At 37.4% G+C, this 25887-nt stretch overlaps 1 protein-coding gene and 1 pseudogene across 1 annotated transcript in view; one reads left to right on the forward strand and one right to left on the reverse strand.

The window, feature by feature from the left end:
- The window catches only part of LOC139715517 (protein MON2 homolog), a 100168-nt gene extending 90854 nt beyond the window's left edge, over positions 1-9314 (reverse strand). Inside the window, exons 1-3 of the mRNA XM_071627087.1 lie at positions 8774-9314; positions 5849-5997; positions 3794-3857 (exon numbers count right to left, since the gene is read on the reverse strand). Coding sequence (XP_071483188.1) covers positions 3794-3857; positions 5849-5953 — 169 coding nt within the window. The 5' untranslated portion in view covers positions 5954-5997; positions 8774-9314. The remainder of the gene's footprint in view (positions 1-3793; positions 3858-5848; positions 5998-8773) is intronic.
- A 4465-nt stretch (positions 9315-13779) lies between these two features.
- The window catches only part of LOC139715430 (uncharacterized), a 104323-nt pseudogene continuing 92215 nt past the window's right edge, over positions 13780-25887 (forward strand).

Below are 25887 nucleotides of genomic sequence, written 5' to 3' on the forward strand. Positions count from 1 at the left end.
AGTCTTCTCATCCAGCAGAGACTGAGCAGAAACTTCAAAACTTCATAACTGTTGAACGCGTTGTCTAATTTTCCTCAAACCCTCACTGATGTGTTCTACCAATATTGCTGCATTCACTCAATCCACATGTCTATGAAGGTGAAATTGTCCTTTAATGCTGGGTTTCTGCTTCATCTGCAAATGGTAAATTATGCCTTTAATGCATAAATATGGTAAAATAATACCGAAGGATAATTTTGGCATGACTGGACTTATAGGAACACTTATCGCCACATGATGTCACTGAATCATCTAATATAGGAATCTACTATTTAAAGTAATAAGCAGTGCATATTACCAGAGTGGCTATTGTGAGGTATCTAACGAAGGCTATCATAAACCCTGTTTTAACAGACCTTTTTAGCGACAATGTCACAAAACGTCCAGAGAACAAAATTCCTCTCCTCAGGCAATAAAACAGCAGGAGAGAGCAACTTTAGGGCACCATTTTAACAGACATACACCGAAAACCTTCTCCGAGTAGGTTTCCACGAACGGGATGTATCCACTGATGTGACTACCCCGCCCACTGGCCAGTGCCACCTATTGTTTTAGATTGTATGCATCTGGGTAATCTGGGCAATCGTGTGAGCAAAACATGGTTACAATCACTAATCTCAACTACATAGAGGTCAGTGGTTACAATCCATGCACATAATCAGCGCACAGTGTGTCAACCATGCTCTGTCCACAATGTTGCACATGCGGGCCTAGACCCCATTTACAGTGCAGGGCTGGGCCGAGCCCGGGCTGAGCCCAGGCTGAGCCCGGCCTCAATTGCAGTACTCGGCCCCGCAATTCTGTCTGTTTACAGTATAAGGCTCGGCCCGAGTTTTTAATTCAAACCTTTTAATATTTTGTCATAGTGGCGCTCTGCTTGTAAACAAACGACTATTATTGGGAGCGCACCGGTCACAATTTGGTACCACATTTGGCCCAGTTTGCGTTTACAGTGAGAAAAGGCCAGGTCGAGCCCGGGCTAAGCCCGGGCCGAGACTACCTCCAGAGCTTGGCCAAATGCGCGGCCATTTTTGGTATCGTACCACATTTGGCCTATCGAGCTGAGGAAGGCCGGGCTCAGCCCGGCCTTTTCACTCACTGTAAACAGGGTCTTAGTGTATAACAGGAATGCTACTACGGTTGCTTTCTAATAGAAGAGTTGTAGGGGCAATGTTGTGGTAATGTCAGGGTAATGTTGTGGTAATTACCTTAGCTGGCTATGGTAGAATTTGGCAAAAGTTACCACAAAACATCTTACATGGAGCAACATTTTGCGGAGACCATTTTAACAGACAGGGTAAAAAAAGTTTACCTGGACACTACCTGGATGTTGTCACGGTGACTCTAGATTGAAAGGCTCTGTTAAAATGGGGCTATAGATACTAGTCTTGGGAAAGTACCATAACTTTCTGATTGCACTGACACTTTCACTAATCTGCTGGATTCATTTCACTATTGTAAACTGTAAAAGAAACATTCCATACAAATTCTTCTTTGGAAGCAAATGTACATCAAAAGATTGCATTTCTTTTTTTAACACAGAGAATATAATGACAGATTCAGTTGCAGTTTGAAGGAACAATATAAGAACTGAGAAAGTTTTGAAAAAAGATAACTGAGTGTTGGGTCAGTATAAGTTCCTTTGTATTCAAATTTTGGTCAATTACTCCTGCCAGAATAATCTAAATAGACCTACACTTTGTATCTTAACTCATCTGCTCAGTAGTTTAATAAAGTGTAATGATCTTGGAAATATTTTCATGTTTGCAGAGCCCTAAACAGCAAGGGAAAAAAAATTGTCATTATATCTCAGCCACGTTAAACAAAATGAAAGAGTAGGAGATAAATACAGAAGTTGACGGTGGAACATATTGAAACTTTATACACATCCATAGCTAGAACAAAATTTGTAATCATAAAGCATCCATTCTTGTTTTTGCTTTGTTTTTGTACTCCCTCTTTGAGACCACTTGATCATCATGTGCTGGTGGTAGAGCAGAATTGACAGTGTTTACGACATCTCACAACACACTTCTGAGTATTAATGAACAGCGCACTTCAGATATTGGCTTTTGATGAACATACAGCTTGGCATCATTTCTGCGCTGTGCTCTAACCACTCACTGCACAACTTTTCACCTGAAGAGGATCAGTGCTTCTCATGACTGCACAAAGTTATTGGGTCTGTGAGCATGATGTGCTCGACATAATGCTATTGTGAAACACGTTATAAACACATACAAGAAATTACGTTTCCAATAAAGGAGATTTGATGATAATGATAGTGATACATAGTACAAATCTATGTACACAAATTGTAATGTAAATGTAAGAAAGGCTTACAAAATAGACCTATATGTGATTTTAAGGAATCTTTGATACTTGAAAGATATTAATTACTAAAATAATAATAAAAAAAACCTTTAAGGTCTATGACATTTTATTTCAACATGTACAGGTATAAAGATCTGGATAGTCCTGTTTCCAATTAAATATGATGCATGTGAGACCAGTCGCCTACAGTACCAGTCTATTTGTTAAAATGGGAAGACTAAAAAAACAAAATCGATTAACACAATTCTGATGAATGACTAACAAAGGTTCAGGTATTCCAATTAAGCCACAGTTTCTCCTCAGCCATGAAATGTGTTTTTAGCAAGCCTTAAACTTTCTTTATCGATTGCTATGTCATAACAAGTGAGGCACAACAAAATAAATGCATTTGTTTCCTACATGAACAAGCTGTGAACATGCCAGCATGGTGGCCACACAATTAATTTAATCTGTAGCGGGCCTCCATATCACACTCTCCTGCCTCACACCTCACTAGTACATTCACCTTTACAAGGTACGGCAGCCAAGAAGTGTTGGCTTACCAGAGGTGACAATATTTCACCGTTTACTTCATGCTGTCAGGCTGTTTGTGGTTTGTACACCCACATCTCATCTATAGGTCATTCAAAGTAAATGTAATTATGTATGTGTGGTGCATTTCAAATACGTGCCACGCTCCACTCTTCACCACCTAATGATATTACTCTTATGAAAGGTAACAAATTCATTTTGTGGTTATCCATTGGATGCAGTGTGCACAACCCATTGCTTCTGCACAAATTAACTTCACCAAATTATTGTCTATGATCAGTACACAAAGAGCAGCTGAAAGATGTGCAGAAATACAGCAAACTTTTTGTCACAGACAATCCTATAGATCTAAAAGGCATAACACATACCCTTTGCTGGCTGCATACTACACAGTTTGTAGATTAAACTTAGTAATTTGCCCAAATTACATTTCTTCACCCTAATGAGATAACATTGCTTCTGATCTTGCATAACACAATCTGCATAATTTCTCATTAAGAAATACAGTACAATTTCAAAGGTTCATGCACTTATGGTTCATATGATACACACAAGAAATACTCTGCTTCAGAAGGTTTAATTCCATACACACTGTGTATACAATATACACTCTGACAAATGAGAAATTGACATAATTATTCAGTTGTTTCATACATCTGGTTTTGCGGTACGGTAGGAACTTGATCTTGTGGAAAAATACAACTAATGCACAAACAAATAAAAACAAAACACTAATGCAGATGATTCCTGTACCTGTATTTCTGACTGTCAAACATTTTCTACTGAATCAGAAATAGATGAAACAACATTGTGAAATCTGCAGTTCTGAGACATTTGGCACAGATGACATATTTTCACAGTGAGCTTCAAACGGAGCAGTTGGACTTACCTGGCATGACATCTTTGCTTCTGGCGACAATTGTCCTTATCTTCAGAATGTCTGCCTCTGCAGCCTTTGAGGTGAAGATAGAGATGGTAGAGGGACAAAACTTGAGAAAACAACAATTTCTTCCTCATTTTCCTCATGATACTGACTTTAGTTTAAGAATCATTTTCTTTCTTTGTTTACAAATCAATATGCGACTCTAAATGAACAATGGCCAGTGCATTGGCATAGTACTTTAATAGCAGACATGATTTTAGGGACAGGTCTCTATTAAAGGGGAAATCCTGGACAAATAAAAGTTGACAAAAAAGAAAGAGTAAAATCTTACGAGCACAACAGTAAAAGTTTGATCAAAATCTGATGAAACTTAAGGAAGTTATGAAATTGTGAAGTTTTGCTAATTTTCAAGATACAGTTCTTGAACAGTCCATAAATGCAATAGTGGTATGTTGTCATCCCCTGACAACTTGCCATATAGTTTGTTCACAAAACCTCTAAGTTTCCAGTTTTTTTACTTAAACGCAGTTACACCCCAGTCCCAAATCATGATCTAACACTAACAGATCATTATTCTGAAGTTATGCAACCAGGAATAACATCATGTTTTATACTTTTATAAGAGAAACACTGAATTTTCTTCTTCTTTTTTACATGATCAATTGAAAATTGAGAGGTGACGTTGTCATCAGCTCACATAATTGCATACAAGTGTATATGCATATTATGTATATTCATATCAACTTTTTGTAGAAATTACCCTAAATTCGCAATTTCAAACCTTCCCTAATTTTTATCCAAATTTCGATTGAATTTTCATTGTTTTACTCATAAGATTTTATTCTTTCTTGTCAGCTTAACCTACAACTGGACTGGAATTTCTCTTTAAGAGAGATTACCTCTTCAATAGCTGAAATGACAATGATCAGATGGAATTAACGTGTACAAACATTCATAATATGAATTTAACGATCAAATTGTATCACTCATAAAACAAACAAATCAATCACTTTGCCTGTAGCGCTACTTGAAAAGAAACTTAAATGTACAGGCTATCTATATTGCAATCTAAATTATCTTGATGTTTTGTCCAAAAATGACATTTTATACCTACAAGAATTGTATGCTCGAGATTGAATTTTAGCTTATCTACTGTAGATTAACAAAGAGAATTACATCATACTAAGACTTTTACTGCAAGTGTTTCTCAGTGATATCAAGTCTTCCATGTCTATCGACTTATCAAATTGTCATTTAAATGGTTATGAAACCCAAATATGTGAATTGAGTGAATGCAGGAGTAGAATACCTTGTAGCAAAAGTTTGAGGAAATCTGATAATTTGCTGAAAAGTCACAAATTTTTCAAGTTTTGGTGTCACCATTGCTGGATAACATAATCTACACATTTTTTTATATCACCTACACTGTACATGGAAAATGATATTAAGAAAATACAAAGAGTATTCAATAAAGTTTCGTTCTTTATAAAAAGTACACATTACCTTAAATAGTACTGACTATGTATATTAGGGGTAATATTATTCCCCCTGCACTCTGAGATAGACCATGTAAGTCAAATAAGTGAAAACATGCTGGATTTTCTTCATATTTTCTTCACATTGTCTTTGGCGTCATCACAAAATGGCATAGTCTTCTCGTCCAGCTATGGCCAGGCCACAACAATACCTAAAAATTCATAATTTTCCAACAGACCGTCTAATTTTTCTCAAACTTTCACTGATGTTCTACTAATATTGCTGCATTCATTCAATACACGTGTATGGTATTTGAATTTCCATTCCCCTTCAAATTCATCATAAATGAATGTTTTTGTCATAATGATCCATTCACTTTCCTATCATATTCAAACATGTTTCACACAGGAAAAAATTGGCACATTGTACAACACATTCTGATATGGCTATTTCAGAAACAGTGCATAACCACTGCTAATAAAGCACACTCATTACATGACAATTTATCATTTACTACCATTTTTAAATACATTTAATTGTTTTTGAATATTAATTAAGAAACTTGTTGTTCTTCAGAAGACTCACCTCTTTGACAGGAGGATATTTCCTTTTGGTTTCATTGAACAGAGCTCGTAGGTCTGTTTGGAGGTTTTCCACAAGCCTCTTTGCTATAGCTCCTTCTGATGTCATCTTTTCAAATCACTCTTTTCACTCAAGTGTTCCAAGGTATGAGGCTGGAAGAGTCAAAATGGCAAAGAGCAAATTCTCATTTTAATGAAATATGTCTAGTGTACTTTCATCTGCCTATTTTTTCTTTACTAAATTGCATGTTGATCTCATACATATCCAAAGTGACATAAACTGTATACAGTTTATGATAAATACGATTTACATCACTCAAAAAAAGTTGAAGACCACTTTTTTCATTTAAAAATAGGTTGTAGTTTTTTTCTAAGCAATGAGCGGAGTCTAGTTCTTTATTCCTTTTTTTTTTCAAAAAAAATTGAACAATTGTTTTAAAACATCACACACACATGTGTTTGAGGTCATTCAGGACAGTTGTATTGGGGACAGGGTATTTTTGAGAAGTAAAAGTTATACCACGTATCAAAAAGTTATACATGAAAGAAAAAGTGTTCCTTAATTTTGGGGGGTTGTATATTCAGAGGCCAAAAATCTTTTTTCTTTTATTATATGTGGTTATGTCCTTCGAAACATAACTTCTCTGTCATCAGCACAAATCATATTTTTGACACTACAATTTAAATTCAACCCTTGACATGAATGCAATCATATGGCCAATCACTCAATCAATCCAAACAGATCAACAAAGCAGGTTAAAGACTAGTCTTCTTTCAACTGCTTCCAAGCAGAATCTTGCCATGCAATCAATTCTCATCCCATCATCAAATAACTAGTGATGAAGTATTGCTAATAGTTAATTGTATCTCGAATAACAAGTAGTATGGCAAAACATCTCTTGGTTTAGAAAAGACAGAAAATGTACAAATGCTAATATGTAAAACCAGGAATGTTCTCATTTGCTTATGAATTTCGTGAATACAAAATCAAAATGCACACAAAAGTTTTTATAGTCACTATTTGCATTGAATGCCAGTAACAACATGAAAAAATTTCATGTCGCGAAAAAGGCTGTTGGCTCCAATTCGCGAAAATTTCATGCCGTGAAAATATCTTGCTTTACAGTATGTACAATGTAATGATTCAGAGTATCTCAGTAGTCAACCTTTATGGTTTCTACAAGACTGCTTTGGAAATGCTTTGCTGCATACATCAATCATAAGAGTTCTTTGGTTTACTTATTTCCAAAGGGGGATTTTACTAGATTCAATCAAAACTGTTGTCAAGGATGTCAGAAGATTAACATGAACATACTATAGACTTTGTATCATAAAATTAAATTACTAGCAGACAGCTTCATAATTCATTCTTCAAGAACTTTGTGTTACTGCAGTCCATTTACACATTCTAAGTTTTAAAAATGTTTTGAAAATCATAATGCAATGAAAGGACAGAGCTGTTTTTCAAAACGTGTTGATATCATTCTTTCAAAACTCACGTTATTGTTAGTTCCCCAAACATATTTCAACATCAAATATGGTCTTGAACCCTTTCCAGGTATTCATGGTAACTTTGTGCACATTTCAGATAATGCTTAACACACACTGTGATTAACCTGTTGAGGACGAGTCCCGAGTATACTCGGGCAGGTGTCTATCGGAAATGCGTGTTGTAGCAAAATCAGTCCATCCTCAACCGGTTAAATAATTGTGGGGAGTCTGCACTCCTTTTACATGTTAAACTGCTGTCATGCTTTCTGTGATACTCCTCTAGCACTTGCTTACCATCTGAGCGAGTGGTGGCACAGATTCTTCAGGGCTACCATACAATACATCATGATGGCACTTAATATATCTCACGATGAGGAAACATGTGGAACGCTGCAAGCATGCGCTGGAGGATAGCTAGACTGTAGATATAGAGTAAACATCCCTGTTTGAGAAAGGGTGCCTACTTGCAGCAGGGGCAGTTTCATTCATCCATAAAACAGCTAAAGAGCAAAGTCTCACAAGTGCCATGGAAAGTGGGAGTACTCCTACATCTGATTGGGCCTTCTCATCAACGAAAAAAAGTCCTTGCCACAAATTGGCACTCTGTCACAAACAAAGCAAGGATGATTACTCTAGTGACTCTCACTCAAGTCTTACCAGAATCTATCTTGCAGACTTTGGGAAATGCATTGCATTTATTCACGACTATTCTCAAAAGAGGTCTACATTGTTCATTGTATAATAATGAGTGTTTATAAGTGCAATGGACAGAATATTTCATGAGGTGAATGGATCAATAATTTCATCTTTCACCGAATGAAATATTCTGTCCATTGCACGAATGAAAAACATTTGTTTTATATAACACCTAGAATAGATCCTTGTCGTTTAAGGCTTTATGAATTTAGAAACAAGAGAGAATGTGCACGATCTGAGATTAAGAGGGAGCTCACGCACTGAGCGCTTTATACTAGCATGCTGTCGCATACACACTGCAAACGCAAGCGTTTTACATGTGTAGTGTGCCGGGCATGCATGCAATGGAGCAAATCGCAAGGATTGAAGAGTGGATGCATGGTAAATGGAGCTGATGGAATGATAACATGAGGTCTACAACGTGTATCAGTAAAAATCTAAAATGGGAAATAATTGATAGCAAACAACCAAATGACAAGGATCTAATTAGCCTTAATTAGGACTTTAGCCTAATAATATGTTTAGGTGTTGGCTTTGCCTTTTTTACTGACTCAATTTTAGTAATAAATGCAACTATCAGCAACATACTGGTAATGGTAGCACGAGAAAAATCTGGACATGGTAAAGTACAAGCTAAGATTAAGAATACAACAGCAAACACTAATACTATTAAACACTCACAGATAGGGGAGCTACATGAAGGTAAATTTGAACTTGAAAGGAGACCTAGTTTAACACATGCCTGATTGGGTAACTTCATCCATGGACTACCTGCCACACACGAATGTGCTCGACAATTCGATAAGATGAGAAGTTATTTCTGTTTGAGCTTCACAGCACAGAGAACAATAAACTCCAATAGACTGGTTACAAAGCTGAAGAAGGACAGGAAAACCGCAAAGCCAGAGTTGTCTCAGCGCGACCCGTGTTTAGGCGCGCCGTCGAGCCGTCGAGGGGGCGAGGAGCGAGGATCCGAGGATACACTTCCCAGCAGCGAGCGAAGCGAAGAGGAATTGGTTCCGCACTGTTATTATGCTGTAAATACACGACTCGTCCTCTCATACCGCACGTAGCAAACTAACAATCTCTGCGAGCTGTATAGCTGCTAGCAAGAAAGTCCGAGCACATAAGGCATACAAGTCCACACATAAGATGTCGGTATCTATGTAGCTGGAATTCTTGGGGCGCAGTTTGGCTGTTTCTACGACCACAATGTGATGAAACAGGGGGAAATTACAGATCCACACCTTCACCCTCAGACGTAAATTCTGCTTTCGTGGAGGCAGCCATACTGTTTTCATTCCCACAAATCCCAGCGCCGAAGTTTATGCTAGTCTTTGACATAGCCTCTCTAGAGTTAGCCAAATAGGGTTGAAGAAGTTCAGTATTCGTGCAAGCTTGCATTTCAGTCCATACAAGTTAGTCAACCTCGACATGTCTGACTCTATGCGGTGTTTTTTTTTTCCATTTTCTAGTTTAGACTATTAACAAGGAATACCAGGAAAAAGAAACCACCATAGCATGTTAAACGTTTCACTTCTAATGACGTGAGGAGATTGGCTGGATGGCATTTGCTCATTATAATAGTTGCAGCAAAGGTCGAGTCCATCTCTCCAGGAAGGATCATTGGTTTTGTTTGTTTACTCACAGGCCTGCACCTGCAGAGTGATCACCTCATCTTATATCTAATGATGTAAAAATCAAATCCTTGGAGACTTGCTCTACCTAGTTATGGGCATCATCAACAGAGGGCGCGCGTTAAACCCTCATTGATGGTGTAGAACAACATCATTTCATTAGAAGGACTGCGACCAAAACTATACCGAGATGGTCTGATCAGCTGGCGTGGCGCACGTCTTTTCAAAGAGGGGCGGGGGCTAGGTATTGGAGGGCGTGTCCTCTAAATCGAGGAGCATCGGATTACCCATACCAAACAGGGTCAGAGAATCATAGTTACTAACAGGAGGGTATGATACAATGCATAGGTGAAACCAGAGAGTTGCCTCACCTTCCGGGAGAAACCAAGGGTGAAACCAATCGAGATGACCACTAGCAAGATGACCACTGGTTCGAAACCAGTCGAGTAACATGTTTGGCTAATCATAATTACGAGAGACACCCTATCATAATCGCGTCTTATGATGATTGTTTGAATCAAGAATTAGGCCCTATATATACTTTTAAACGTTAGTTCTGAGTACTGAATTCATTTAATCTTTATCACTTTAACAATGTGAATGAAGTAGTAAAAAGAGTTTTAAAAAAAGAACCAAAAAATCATGATAATGGTATATTATATATAATGCTCAAGGTGAAACTTATTTTTATAGATGAGGGGATAAATGTTCCGAATAAGAAGCTAGTGGTGGGCAGATTGATATCCACATTTTATAGAGATATTTGGTGGTTTAACAGGAGGAACATTCATTTCATGTAAATGACTCTAAGAAAAAATAAAAGAGTTTAGTGAAACAATCAAGTTAATGAACATTTTATTAAAATTGGACAATGAAAAGGTAATCAAATTCAAAATTTCAGCTGTTTTCACGAACTAGCCACAATCACGTCATGCTCAAAATAATCAAAATATGAGATGGTTTTATATGGTTACAACTCTCCAACTTTGTTTATAAGAAATATGAAAGTCCTAAAAAAACAATCACGATCACATAAGTACAATTCTCATTTGCAAAAATCGCCATCTTCCAACTCATCGCAAGTTTTACTTAATGTTATGCAATATGTATATTTTCCTATCTTGATTATTTTACATTGAAGGTTTTCATGTGAAAAAAAAATCTAAGGACTTGTATGAAAGCCTGACACATCGTTTCATTTTATTTTCACATGTGACTCTGAGCAATAACATGTTCACTGCTTCATGAAAATGCGAATGCTAACTGTCCTATTTCTGTCTGATATGATGATGAAACATTCATCCATCTGTCTGCCTAATTTACTTTTCTCCACGAGAAAGTCAACTCAGCTTTTATTTAGGAATAATGCTTTATGATTGTAATCATTATTGTTATTATCAAGTCTTCGGCAATCTATAGTCTACGCAGGGCAGTGAAAAGTCACCTTGTATATAGTGACAACCCATTCGGGGTTTTCAGCCGGTTCTCGTATGTTTGACGGTTTCAACGGGAATTTCCCCTACTTGCTTCAAGAGAAGTGAGGCGGATTATATGATGTTCGTCATTCCGAAGGTTCGTTTTTCTGAAATACAAAAATTCCATAATACACCTAGATATTCGTTAATCCGAAAATGAAATAAGTTTCGTTGATCCGAACATTTTTGTGGCGTTACTCCGAAGGTTCGTTATTCCGAACGTTTATCAATTCGAAAATGAAATGAGGTTCGACATACCGAAGGACCTTTGCTGCAAAACGAAATAAGGTTCGCTAGTCCGACAGAAAGCGAAATAAGATTCGTTATTCCAAAGGTTCATCAATTTGAGAATGAAGGTTCGACACACCGAAGGTTCGTCAAAACCTGAAAATGCAATAAAGTTCGTTATTTCGAAGGTTCGTTAGTCCGAAAATGAAATTAGGTTCGTTATTCCGAAGATTTGTCAATCCGGAAAAACATATGAATAAAAAAAGTTTGGGATTATGAACCCTTTTTCATTTGGGGATAAACGAACCTTCGGAATAAGAAACCTTGATATTTCACTTTCGGATTAGGTCTAATAAGCCTTCTGATTAGTGGAGCTTCGGAATAACGAACTGTAACCCATATAGGGTATAAAAACTCTCCTTATACACACGAGACCGAGTCTCCTTCGAAAGACTGAGTAATGAGGATAATGAAGTCTTGCTTATTATGACTACTATTTTATACTAGTATACAATTATGTTACCGGGCTGGGAGTCGAACCGGAGACCACACGCGAGCACTGAAGCCCGTGGTCTTCCACATTATACTGCACGACAGATCTTTCTGTTAATATACGGGTTGAAAGAAAAGCAATACGCAGAAGCAATGATATCTAAATCAAACCCCCAAATTGAAACTGTGGAATAAAAATAACCAACTCAGCTCAAAATATGACGATCATCACTCTGCGTTTTCTCTTCAGTCGCAATTTTCAGAAGATTTATAGGCAGAGGTATCTATACAGACACTATAACTCATCGCTGATATGCGATGATCTGTAGAGACATACCGGTAGATGTTAAACACAATGAGAGAACGTATATCATTATTCTGCCTTAGACTAGAACAATTTTTTAATATATCAGTCACATAATCTGGCTAGTGCCATGGAAAGTGTTATCAAATGTTCAATTTCAATACAATACCAGAATTACAAAGTACAAAGAATAATTTTATGAATTTCCACCTGAACGTACACACTGTGTCAATAAACACAAAGACCTGTTTAAAGTGGTATTGAACTATGCTCAAAGTACGAGAAATACGATGGGGCTTATCATGTAAAAGCAAGCTTGTGTTGCCTTCCTCCACATTATACACTAGTGTATCATAGCGGAGAATGTTTATCGTTTTTTCGCAACCTCGCCTCTGTTGGTAGGCCCTAATGTTTAGTCGGCATAATCATGTGCTGTATTGGTTTTTTTTTTCTCACATGATTTTGAAAAATATGTTTTTCTGATCTGTAGTGTGTGAAAAGGATGATATATTTTTTAAAAATGCAAAGGCATGTTCACACTCACTTCATTATGGTACGTGTGTGTGTGCTTATTATACGCTCTTATTATGTTTGTGTGTGATTCTGTTCCTTTTAAATTCAACGATTTCAATCAAAAGATATTTCTTTTGGGGTTGTTTTTCCATGAATGTTCAGTCTTATCTCTAGGTATTGGTCTCCCACTAATTAACAAACAAACAAACAAACAAACAAACAAACAAACAAACCAAACTTTTCCAGCATAGTTATATTTTGTTGGCATATAATATTGCGTTGATCATAAACTTAGTTTAGAACCATTAAAAAATACAATAGTTTGCATCGTTCCTTTTCAAAGTGTTACTCCTTTTCGATGTCAAATATATTTAGGTTTGCAGCAACATTTTCATGCATTTCATATCTGCAGATTTTGTGAGTTACACTGGAAGAAATCAGACAAAATTCACAGTATGATAGGCCTTCTTGTTTGTTTGTTTTTCTTTAGCAGACGTCATACATAATGTCCCAAAGTTGAACAAAAATGGACAATCAACGAAAGAATATGTTCAAATTCAGCTCTGATCGCATAAACATCTGGCCTTTCATGAGGGCATCATGAAGCCATGGTACTTTGGCCGTCAGTGGCGTTTATCAGGCTCACAGGCAGCAACTTCGAGATCGATGATAAAATCTTTGGCAGGTCAGAAAATTGCACGAAGACCCTGTGAAGGTTCATTTTGAATTCGCGTGTCCAATTTGCTCGATTACGGGACCAGGGACAGTGTGACGTCACCACCTCTTGGCTTGCCATCTTTCATACACGACCATGTGAAACCACTGATATCTATTTTAGAGATATCAGTAAGATGCCACCTACCAGCACTTTTTGAAAACCAGTCTTATCTCTGTGTGACAACCTCTCCAATACCGACCTACTAGTAGTATTACTCACCAGTTGCCACTAGATGGCGACATTACTCTCACTACCATGACCAGCTGAAGCGCAGCAGATACTCGTATTCAGTACCAGCACATTAGCAGCGTGCAACGAGGGGATCACGGAAGTTGCGTGCAGGTGGTAGTGGCACTCCGATAGCTGTCGTGCACTCTACGCTACGCCCACGTCGGTAATCTGTCAGGTGGGAAAACTGGCTACGGCTCATTGAGCGAAACCATCGGATGGAGGAGTGATGCGCCCGGGCTACACCCGGGGGAATTCGAACTGCAACTCCCCCTTCGAATTCGAGGGCGTTCAGCTCACTGGTGGCAAGTAAGCAGGTGTCCCGCTGTGAATGGGTGCTAGTAGCATCTGATTACTAGCTTGAACTGCGTTCTGTGACTGTGTCTCAAGCTATTTCGTCTGCGATCCTGAAAGCTCTCTTTCCTGTCCCAAATGAGAATTCTGAGTGCTGTTCACCGGAATCTGACAACCAGACAACCAGAAAGGCCAAGGGTCAGAGGATGACTAGGGTCTACTCTGTAATCTAAGTTCAGCTGATTGTAGAACACAGATCTATTTTGTCAGTGTAAGTATTGTTTTTTCTCCTTCTTTCCCCTCTAAATTCAAATATGAAATTGAGTGGTATTGTTGCAGTGTAGATACATCCGAGGTTTTTCTTCAGTAGAGGTTTCTCTCATCCGATGCGTTTAATGCCCAGTAGATTGTAGGCCCTACCATTACTCAGTGACAGTAGGGCCCTGCATCGCACACATCCAGATCCAGATAATATAAATGAAGTGATGATACTGCCCAAGGTAAGGGAAACCTTAAGTTTCATGAAGCAGTATTCCAGTAAAACTAAAAGCAACAGACAGTTGACAATGAAGATTATATTAGAAACCTACTACAGAAGAAAAACCTCCCAAAAATTAAAGGGTGTACATGTAGTTATAGACCATATTCACTGCATCGTCACTGCTTAAAGCTGTATGTTGCCGGTAAAAATGGAGCTATCTGGGTCATATTACTGAGCCATTATAGCCGGCATAACAGAGAAGATCCCAAGATTTTTTTTTTTTTTTTCTTGGGGGGGGGGGGGAACAAATTGCATTATATTTCTAAAAGACTCCTCCTATGTTATGCAACTTCAAGAAATTTCAAGGACATTGCACTGTATTTCCTATTGATGCACATTACAAGAAATTGATAACATCATTTTAATGCATCTTTCGTCTAAGCATACATACTATTATATCAAAGTTGAGATCAAGACAGCTATTCCATATAGATCTATTCCAAGATCCCTATAGCTAGTTGACTCAATTCAAGATGACATCCAGAGGAAATCCATAGAACAAAATTAAGTGAACTATTCTGATTTATTATGACCCAAATTGATTCACAGTATGAGGCAATATATTGACACAGGCTATCGTGGTACTAGTACCAGATTATGATGCGGACTATAGTGCGCTAATGGCAAATCCAGAGGGTCTGAAAAAAAAAGACTACTTCCAGCCACCTTTGAGAAGCCATTGAACTTGATTTCTCTGGTATAATATCATTCAAGTAAATGTCAGCTGTCTCTACCATGTAATGCAGTCAAACCACTGGCCCACTTCCAACATTTCATCGGCATGGGCAGCAAAACGTGAATGTTATATCCTTCCTGTACTATCATTGAAAGTGTGTATAAGTCTCGCATGGTTTGACTGCCACTGTCATTGCATACTGAGTGGTAGAGCTCTATTCTCTGATGTTTATGTTGTTAACCTTTCCTGTGTTTGCCAATCAGCACAAATGGCTGAGTGCTTTAATTGCAGATTGGCACGGATGTGTTGATATTAATTGTCAATGAAAAGAAATTACCTTATCCTTCTAATCCCTTTTGTGTCACCTTGGTCTTCCTTTTGGACTAAGTCCATTCATCTGAGTGGGCTTGCTAACTATACAACTCGGTCAAGTTTGGAGGGATTGTTGAATGCTGGTAAAGAGTTTCTAGCTACAATGTATGTAGGTCCTCGACACATAGAAGACCCATTCACACAGCAGTAATAGTCGTGATTATTTGGGCCGTGATTTGAATCATGATGCAAAAACCATGTTTGTTTTTTTTAATGTGTGTGGACATAAAATTTGCGAGTATTAGTGAGATTGCAATTGCAATCTGAACACCACTAAAAGTCAGAGGTATCTGAAATACCTTTAAAAAAAAAAAAAAAATTATTATTTGCGATGTGAAAGGGGTATGAACACTGTGCAAAATCGCACCAGGTTTTTATATCCCATAATGCATGGTGCACTGGAGAGTTGGGTCATAGACAGGTTAAACTCCAAGACTTACCCATGCACAGTGTGGCCTCGCCTGAACCAGCAATTGGAGTCACAAATTTTCTTCATGAGTCAGTGCAATTTAGATCACATTTTTTTCATTATGTTCCTTACTACAAGGAATTTATTGCTCTGTGCAGGACGTGGCAAATACAAGTGTGTATATTTCTTATATGGCCTGCCTTGTGTGTGGCAGGTAAGAAAGGAAAGAAATAGCAGTTTAACAATCACAATCTTAATACACATTGTACCTGCATGTGTGAAAAGTAAAAATGAGCATTGCCATTATGTTTACTTCACAAAACTGAGATCAGTGGCGGATCCAGGGGGGAGTGCACCGGGGGCCTTTAAATAAGAGGAGAAAATGAGGGAGGGGTGCATGCGTCCCCCCCCCCCTTTAATTTCATAATTTTGTAACAGAATTCCTGGATCCACCCCTGGAGGTGGTTGTAATCTATTACCAAATTCACTTTGAACCTCTCCTGTTGGCATGCAGTTTAGAGCTGTCAGAAATTGTTCCGAGTAGAAATGGGGATATGATCACATTGATGTAGCTATGACATACACATAAAATGTAGTGAATTGTCATTTCCTGAACATACTGAGTACCAATTGCCTTCATCAGCAAGCCAGCCAAGTTATTCCCAAATGTCATCTGTCAATGGCAATTCTTCTGAAAATTGCTTGCATCAAAGTTTAGGAGGAACTGTACTATATACTAGGGTTTGAGAGAGAAATGGTGTCTCAAATTTATGTCTACCTCCAAAATATCACTGAGTTGCTGTCCAAAGATAAAATTGCAGTTTCACGTGGAAAATCTCATTAGACCCTGAAATAAAATGTGTGTTGTGTTATGAAACTGAATTGTCAAATTATCAATGCTTTATTGCACATAATTCATGTTTGAGACTTTTGCACTATACTGAGAATTAGAAAATGTTACCCTCACTGTCAAAGCACAGTTGACCCACACCTTAGATATGTAGACTCCTCTATGCAAAAGAAATTACCAGGTAAATTAAATTAAATTGAATTAAATAAATAAATAAATAATTACCTACTCATCACAGAAGCAGTTTTTATTTATACAAGATCAATCTATTGTTGCCAACTTAGTTTATTACTTTTATAGTCATTTATGCTGACAAGTGATACAGAGAAAGCAGACTTCTTTTACCCCTTTGTAATGTCATGTGGAGATGTCTCATATATTGTCAACCTCTGTGTACTGTTCGAAGTGAATTTCAAATCATTTTGCATGGGTGTGGGCAAAATTGATTGTGTATACATTCAAAATGGATATTGAAAAAAAAAGTTCTGTGCTGCTGGCATGATTTGAACCATACAAATATACATTATATTTGCATGAACTGCACCCCCACCCCACACACACACAACAATCGCTATTTATCTATATATTACTGGTACTTTAAAGTGTTGCTTGAGTTGCTGAAGATACAGACTACCTGTAGGGCCTACATGTAGCAACACTGAGATTACACCTGTAAATGGACTAGTGTCATATGAATAGAAAAGGACAGACAAACTTGACTGTGATATGTTTAAAACCATGCAAGTCACAGTGTAAAGCTATAATCGACATATCCCTTGGGGTCCGCGTGCATTATTCATTGCAAAGTTTGCGATCAGTTGGGGAGGGGATGTCTTCATGCAAACTGTAATTCAAATACCGGTATAGAATGGAAAGTCATGTCTTGGATATGCAGTATTGGTTGATATTAGGGTTATGCTATGCTACATACTTCAAAAGTGTAGGCTCTCAATGCTGCATGTGACAAGGAAATATCCTGGTAATGGTATCTCACCTCCCATATTCAGGGAATATGAGAGGAAACTCTACGGAGGCCCACTGTTTTCATTGCTCACTGCTAACTAGGCAAGAACGTACTTCTAGTCTGATGAAATATGTGCTATTTTGACATCAGAAACCACCGTTGTATGAAATTCTGTAGAAAAAGTGCCATTTTGATATGCACGACTAGGAGTGTATGAGTTCATGATTGCAGATCAGTTTCCCTGTAAAGGGAAACACAAATCCATGTTCAATTTGCTTTTCGTTAAATGAAAAATAAAAAATAAAAAACTAAAGAAGCATTCTGAGAGCGCAGACCTCCACCAGGCAGCTCATTTCCAACACTGATCTTGTTCTCCAAATGAGATCAGTGATTTTCACTCATACGTATGCATGCTGAAAATTGCCCAATTTCCCAATATAGAAACCTTTAGTTACGTCATCAACTTCCAGCTCCATGGTGCCTTGCCTGGGCAAAGCACGTGCGCAGCTTGAACTCCCAAGTTCATTGACCCTACACATCAAATTATCAATAATCCTGCATAAAATCCATAAAAATTCCCACATCACTACCACAATTTAGTCATCTATTCCTTGTGTCATTTTCAAACTTTCCTGTACGTTTCATCCAAATCCGTTTACAACTTTTTGAGTTATTTTGCATACAGACAAACAAACAAACAAACAAATGCTGATGAAAACATAACTTCCTTCCTTGGGTGAGACAAATGTAGTTAAATCAACCAGAACAGTGAAAGTTTCATTGTGATTGGACAACTAATCTAAGAAAGTTGTGATTAATACAAAGGATACATTTTAATACTTTGCATTCATTTCAAGAAAGGAGATTTGGTGAAGATAAGCGTGGAAGCCAGTGTGAAATTCTTCAAGGGATTACGCCTTATGACAGTATTACCTCACTTAATTGTCCTTTAGAAGTGACCCTGCAGTGAACGATATGGCTATTTTTGGGAAGAATGGGAACTGTAGCATTGTACAGCTTTTGAAATGTGTTATCCTTTTAAAATGACATAAGTTTATTCTTTATCTTATTTGAAATGGGGGGGGGGGGGTGAGTGTTGCATCCCTTTCTTGGCTCTCCTATGGTCTCAGTTTTCAAGCAAAAGTTGTCTGGGCATAGGCCTACTCATTTCCAAATGACTTGTTTCCCAGGCCAATTAACCAATTACAAATGAAAGATGACAAATTCAAATCAACCTTTAACAGACTGACAAGTTTCCTAGCCTGGCAACTGAGTGTATTTCCTAGTGTGTGATGTGTGATACTCTGGTTGGAATTGATTGACTGGACAACGGATGGGAGGTTTAGCTGATTTCTTCTTAATGACGCAAATGCTCTACATCTTTACAGTGGTGATACTTGCTTGAGGCCTTCAGATACTCAAATAATAATTCTCAAGGTTCTGTATAGATCTATTTCATTTTAAAGTGAAAATATGCAGTCCTCGTAAGCCTGCAGAAGTTTTGATTTGTGCTCTAAAATGTATGTATCATACAGTATGCATAAAAAATATGTGAAATAACAATGCAATAACACAATTTTTGGTAATGATGAAAATGTAGTATATTAGCCAAAAAGGTTCGCCTGTAGTATGACAGTCTAAGAGCATATATGATTGAGGTTTGCTACATAATTTTGTATTTCTAATTGATAATTGACAAATCATGCAACAGCAGTACTCACTGATGTTCTGCACTAGAGTGAATCGCATGGAGCTTGTTGGAAAATATGACTGCTAGGGCATGATTGATCATCACATAATGTTCTACCTTCCCACAATGCTGAATGGGATGGGATCTTCTGGAATAGAAATCATGTACTACTGTTGAAATTATTCTATACTTCTAATCTCAAAATACTCCAACACAACTCATCATCATTGCAACTCATGTCAGACCAGGTAAATTTCTTGGTAGACCCCTTGGATGTATTGCAAGCAAATTCCAAATGTTGGAAGATTGACTTTGAGTCCTTCTTTATACTATGTTTTGGCTTTAATTTTTTCACATCATTATTTACTTTGATCACTTGATGTGTATGAAAGGAAGTGGTGGAAGAGAAAAGGATATCCTTTGGGTGCCAATGTTTTTCAGATGAAAAAGACTTCATGAAAACAGCCTTGTTTAGTCTGCAAGGGTTCTGCTAAATCCTATGTTGATCACAATGTAAATGATTCAAGAAGAACCAGTACTTTGTGTGAAAATTGCACCCTATTAAAAGGCCCTGTTACACCTTTCTGGGCAAGCCTTGCTTGTGATTTGCGGAGAGCAATTTTTGCTACCCGGAGATCCCTGCAGATGGCAAGCTCATGACAGTACCTGGCACGTATCTTGCCCGTAGTCGCCTGGAGGCGCGCTCGCAATACAAGCGCGAATCGCGACAGCCTTTGCAGCCAATGTCCAGTGCCTGGAAGCTCTAAGGTTGTAGATGCTCTCTGGTGCAGCATATCTTAGCCTTATTTTTGAACAGATTTCTTAAACAGTTGGGTGGGAGAAAGTTAAACATTAAGTGAGAAAAAAAGACATCTTAATTAGGAGACACATAGCGAGTGCTTGAGAAATTCAAACTCAAAGGGGGAGAACGGGAGATTTTGTAAAAACAGCCTCTCTCTAACGTCTAAGTGGGAGATCTTCCACTTTTGGCAGGAGAGATGGACTCTCTTCAGACAAATATGTAAATATTTGGCCGCACATACAGACAGATTGATGTAGTATTTACACACACTCACACACACAAACACACGCACAAACACACACCTGATTCATCCTCATGCATTTATTCACTTACTCAGATGGACTTGTTGTGCAGAGCATGTGCAGAGCATGATGGAGATACAGTAAATAGCAGGAGGACTTCCCTTCAAATATTTATAATACGACACATTAAAAATTCTGTATTGCATGAATTTTGTGTCTGTGGACAGGCAAGTCTTGCTGATGATAGAATTTGCCCTGTAAAGGAATGTATGCATCCACACAGGTGAATACCTGTCAATTTTCATCTACTTTAGATACAGAGATTTCACTCTAAAATTGCTCATTTCCTGCCAGGAATTAAATGGAAAGGAAGGATCATCACAGCTGTATCAGATGTATGCTAGAGAAGGAGAAGTATACAAGAATCTCTCCTTTGTACCGATGCTCTGTGCCGCAGACACGTTATGTGCTCCATCGCAGGTGTTGATAATTTGTTTTGACAAAAGACAGTTCTTCTGTTTGAGTATGCATCATTCCTCAATAACAACAAACCAGGCGAGCAACTGTTTGCGGTCCCTTGCAATATTTTGGCAGCAATCATTTAGTGTGCAGAGAACTGGATATGTGAGCAAAAACTATCAAAAAGTTGTCTTTTTTAAATGCAAAATGATACTAGACACACAGAAACAGGCATTAGCCAATTACCTTTTTAGTTTGATAGACCTAGCATTCAACTGCTAATGCCCCAGTCACATGGACATCCCGGATCACCCCGGACCACCCCAGATCTGATCCGGGGTTATCTGGGAAGAGATCGGTGTTGATGCCTTGGACATCTTTGGACATCCGTGCATGTCTGTGTAGATCCGGGGACATCCGGGAGGCCAACACGGCAACTTTTGGAGATCAAAAACATCCGGCGTCATCCGGGGGTTACCGTGTTGGCAGAGTAATCCGGGATGGTCAGTGTGGCTGCCGTGTAGCTGCCGTGTTGATCCGTGTAGATGCCGTGTTTGTCTCTGTAGACGCTGAGCTCTTCCGGCCTTATCCTTGTAGCTGCCATTTTGATACTGTGTGTACAGTCATATCAACGCTCATCGACACTTCATCGAGGTTGAAACTATCCCGGATCTCCCCGGATTGCCCCGGATCGCCATGTAGATCCTTGAGGATCCGTGTTTATTTGTGACTTGGGCCTAAACCTGGCCAACAAAATTATTCACAAATGTGTGCAAGATGATTAAATGATGTCTTTTTGTGTGATTCTAACCAAGGGATTCTAACCAAGGGATTCTAATCTGAGGTATTAGTAATTGAATAGTAATTTATCAGTAATTTATTATCTGTTTGCGTTTGTATTGAGTAATTTGACAGAAAACTGGAAGGGTTTGTTCTGTACCATATATTACCACCTAGTTTTATATAGGATTTCAACAGTTTCCCTCTTCTTCGGTCTCCGTATATCCTAACTCTGTGGACTTTGTGAAAGAGCGGCTTAGACCATGGAACATCAAAGCCAGAAAAATGCTGAGCACTCATTTGTCATGCTATAGAACCTACACATAAATTTGCACAAATTACAAAGAGATTCTACTACTTCTATAAGACCTCCCTGGCTGTGTCATTTTCATAGATCTGTTTGGATAGTTTAAAAGTAAATAAGAGCTGTTCAAATGATGTAATGTATCAGGTTCTACAAGATGAAAAGAATATGTTATTATGCCATCAAAGTAGGGTTTTGTATATCAAAGCCCAGGCTGACATATGCATATGAAAAAAAAATAACAACAACCAGCTTTAGTGCTTTAGAATAGCTCTTAAATGTGAGTTAGATATAAAAATAATCAACATGAAAATAATAACCCATTGAGGGGGAGTCCTGAGTATACTTGGGCAAGCGCCTATGGGAAATACATGTTGTAGAGAAATCATCCTGTCCTCAACGGGTTAATCATATGATCAATAGACAAAATGTTAACAATAGTTTTATTTTCAAAAATGCTTTTAGAATAAACTGTCTACAGAACATGGTTTATTGAGAAAATTAGTGATATCTCCTTTATATTTGTGGCTTTATTGTGAAAGTTTTATGTGGTAGGATGTTTTGTGATACAACTGAACTATAGGGCCTCGTATGCATCCTATGTGGTAATTCAAGTATTTTTTAATCACTGCTCCAAATGTTAAATCATGGCGTTAATGCAGAAATGTTGTAGTTGACTGTTTGATACATGAAAGATCATAGATTTTTGTCACAGCTGCCAGTGTTGATCACAGATTATGACACAAAGAACATGTCGTCTAAACAGACACTTGTGCCCATACATCTTTTTACTATCACCAAGTCATAAGGCTTCAAACAAATGTAAAAATGACTTTCAGAGATGCCTTGATTTGTCCAGTGCTCTTATTACATTTTCCCTTTTTAAAGAAGAGTGTTCTCTATGAGACTGGAGATACTAAATGTACAGTTGCACTCAACCGAAGCATTAATAAGGACTTGGTAGAACTCTTGGTACAACTCTACTTGGCATAATTGTCATGTTGACATGCAAACTTCATTGACGGGTTTCTCGTCATGAGTACATATCCATGGCAATGGAACAGGACTGTAATGAATACGCTGACATTAAAAAAAAAAAAAATCCCCTATTGATTAGGTTCCTATAAGCATTGTGCACAGAAACCCCAGTTTTCAGGCAGCAGTTGGCCAAGTTAATTACATTCAGTTAATTGCAGATTTGTGTTTTTGTTTTGTCAGTCGGGGGGGGGGGGGGGGATTCACAGCATTCATGCCATAGTTGATTGTAGGTCATCTGACAACTGACTGCAAAGCTAGCAGTGATCTTGTACAATAAACTCATTGTCCATTGCATTTTATCCATAGAGGAAAAAAGTATCAACGCAGGGATAACTATGTCTGTTTCATTGATAATAAATGGAGAAGATATTATGTGATTTTTTTTCCAAATAGATACTTAAAAGCCTCTTGGTCTTCTGGTTGCCAGGAGTAATAATAGTAATGATTATGAAGATGAAACACATATTCACGACTTTGGGCTTATTCTTTTGAAAGCTTAAAGGTACTGTTTACCCTTAGGAGCAGTGATTTAAAAAATGTTCTAGTTATCACATTTAATGCATATGAGTAGGTCAGTTGTATCACAAAATGTCACACCATTATAAACATTTTGCAATAAAGCCTAAAATATAAGGAGATATCACTATTTTTCTCAATAAATCGTAACTGTAGACAGGTTATTCTAGAAACAATTTTATTACAACTACTGTTCACATTTTGTATATTTACAAATACTTAACATTGATCATACTGATTACCATTTTTACATTGGTTGCTTATATCCCTAACTCACATTTTAGAACTATTCTGAAGCACTAAAGCTGGGTTTTTGTTTCATCTGCAAAGTCCCAAACCATGCCAGAGCTTTGAAGTATAATACGTTATTGAGTTACTGAAGCCAAGTAGGGGCCCTCTGAGGACACTTTTAATGTAGGTGAGTATTTTTTATTTTTTTTGTAAAGAAATATGAACATATTTTCCCTGAGGGAGAAAATGTAACTGTTCATCAAAGTTACGATTGTCATTCCACTGATTTTTTTTTTCTAGCTGAATTCTGAATTGTATGTACAAGAAAGATAATGAGAAGAGTACAAAAATGAACACAAAACATATTAAACTATGTTGAGAGTAGATGTGAAGCAAAAATATCAACAATTCAAGAACTGACCTGTCTCAGCTACTCTGTTAATTGTGCCAACCATAGTAAAACAGAACTCTAATGCATCGTATGACATCTGTCAAACAAAACAATCATTAGCTATTTCTGGTTACTTGTAATGTACACATCCCAACAAATAATATGGACTTTTATTGAACTGCATGAAGTAAAACACTCTTACTCAAAACGCTCTTTGCATTGTGTTTCAAACTATGGGACCTGCTGGCAATGATAAAAGATCTGAGAATTCCACATGTATTAGAGGAATATGAATCTAATCAGTTGTTTCACTGGGCTTGTATATTAACGTCATTATCATAAATTATAAAGTAATGATTGTGAGTGAAATAGTATAAAACACTCCATTTTAAACAGATAATTTGTACCACAGATTTCTATTTTGCAAACTGTGCTAATATACTTTAGTTTGTGACAACACACATTGCTATTTATTTCGAGTGATAAAACAGATCATGTAACAGGTCTTCAAAAGGGGATTTTAGGTGATTCAGCATCTTTTATGTAGATTATTGATTGATTGATTGGGTGAATGCAGCAACATTTGTAGAACACAATAAAATTTAAGAAAACAGGAAAATCTGTTCAAATGTTATCAATTTTTAAACTTGTGAAATTCCCTGAATTCATCATATATTTGGGGTAAATTCCCTCTGAAAGAGATACATGCTTTATATTCTGCTCTAAATGAAATACTCTGAGTTTGGAGTGATAGATCATACCTATGAAAAAATCTAAAGCTAAGAAATTAGAACATGAGTGGATCTTTAAAATATTTGATATTCCAGTTGTCAGAAGTTTTTCATTTTTATTTGTTTTGAAATAATGTAGTCTTTTCAATATTTCCAATTCCTGAGTCATTCATGACATGGCTACATCAAGTATATGAATATATGTGAATATATATATGAAACAAAATAATGTAAAATTTGTTGAATTTGGTTAATAGAAAATCATATCATTTGCATATTATGGAAACAGAAAAAAAATACAGAGAACAAATTGTCACTGGATATAACTGTAAATTACGACCACAGACCACTCCACTGTAGCAAGTATTTCAGAAGGCGATTTGAGATTATGTCAATCACTTCTGTGGGGTCTTCTGACATCTCATATCATTGTACTCTGAAAATTTCATTACTCCACTTTGTACCGAGAATTGATTTATTTTTTCTTCTTGCCAATGATATGAGGAACATCTGTTCATTTTCTGTTCCAGATTAATCAAAGAAGAGGCCCAGTATTTCTGGAGCAGACAATACGGCACAGCCGCAATCATTGCAATCAATTCTTTCTGAAAGGAAGCTGCGCGTGCTCTTCTTCTTCGTTGTTTCCATAGTAACATATTCTTCCACTGCTTCCCAAGCAACCAGTTATTCCCATTTACCTTTAATGAGTAATTCTCAGTTGTCACGGTGCATCGCGTTTGAGTGATGGGTGGATGCTTTGAAATATATATGACCACACACATTCCATAGTGTCTGTGAACAGTCATTAGCATGATAATATACATGTGTGCTGCAACTAATATGCTGTTTTTTGGTTTGTTTTTTTGTTTTTTTGTTTTTTTTTTGGGGGGGTGTTTTTTTGTTGTGTCTTTAAAAAAAAGCATGTGACGCTTGAAGCACCATTCCAAAAATTGAAGACATGCTGAACATAG

This window comes from Diadema antillarum, unplaced genomic scaffold (assembly GCF_040938485.1).
Source record: "Diadema antillarum isolate AM-2024a unplaced genomic scaffold, OU_Dant_1.0 scf00000049, whole genome shotgun sequence".
Lineage (NCBI taxonomy): Eukaryota > Metazoa > Echinodermata > Echinoidea > Diadematoida > Diadematidae > Diadema > Diadema antillarum.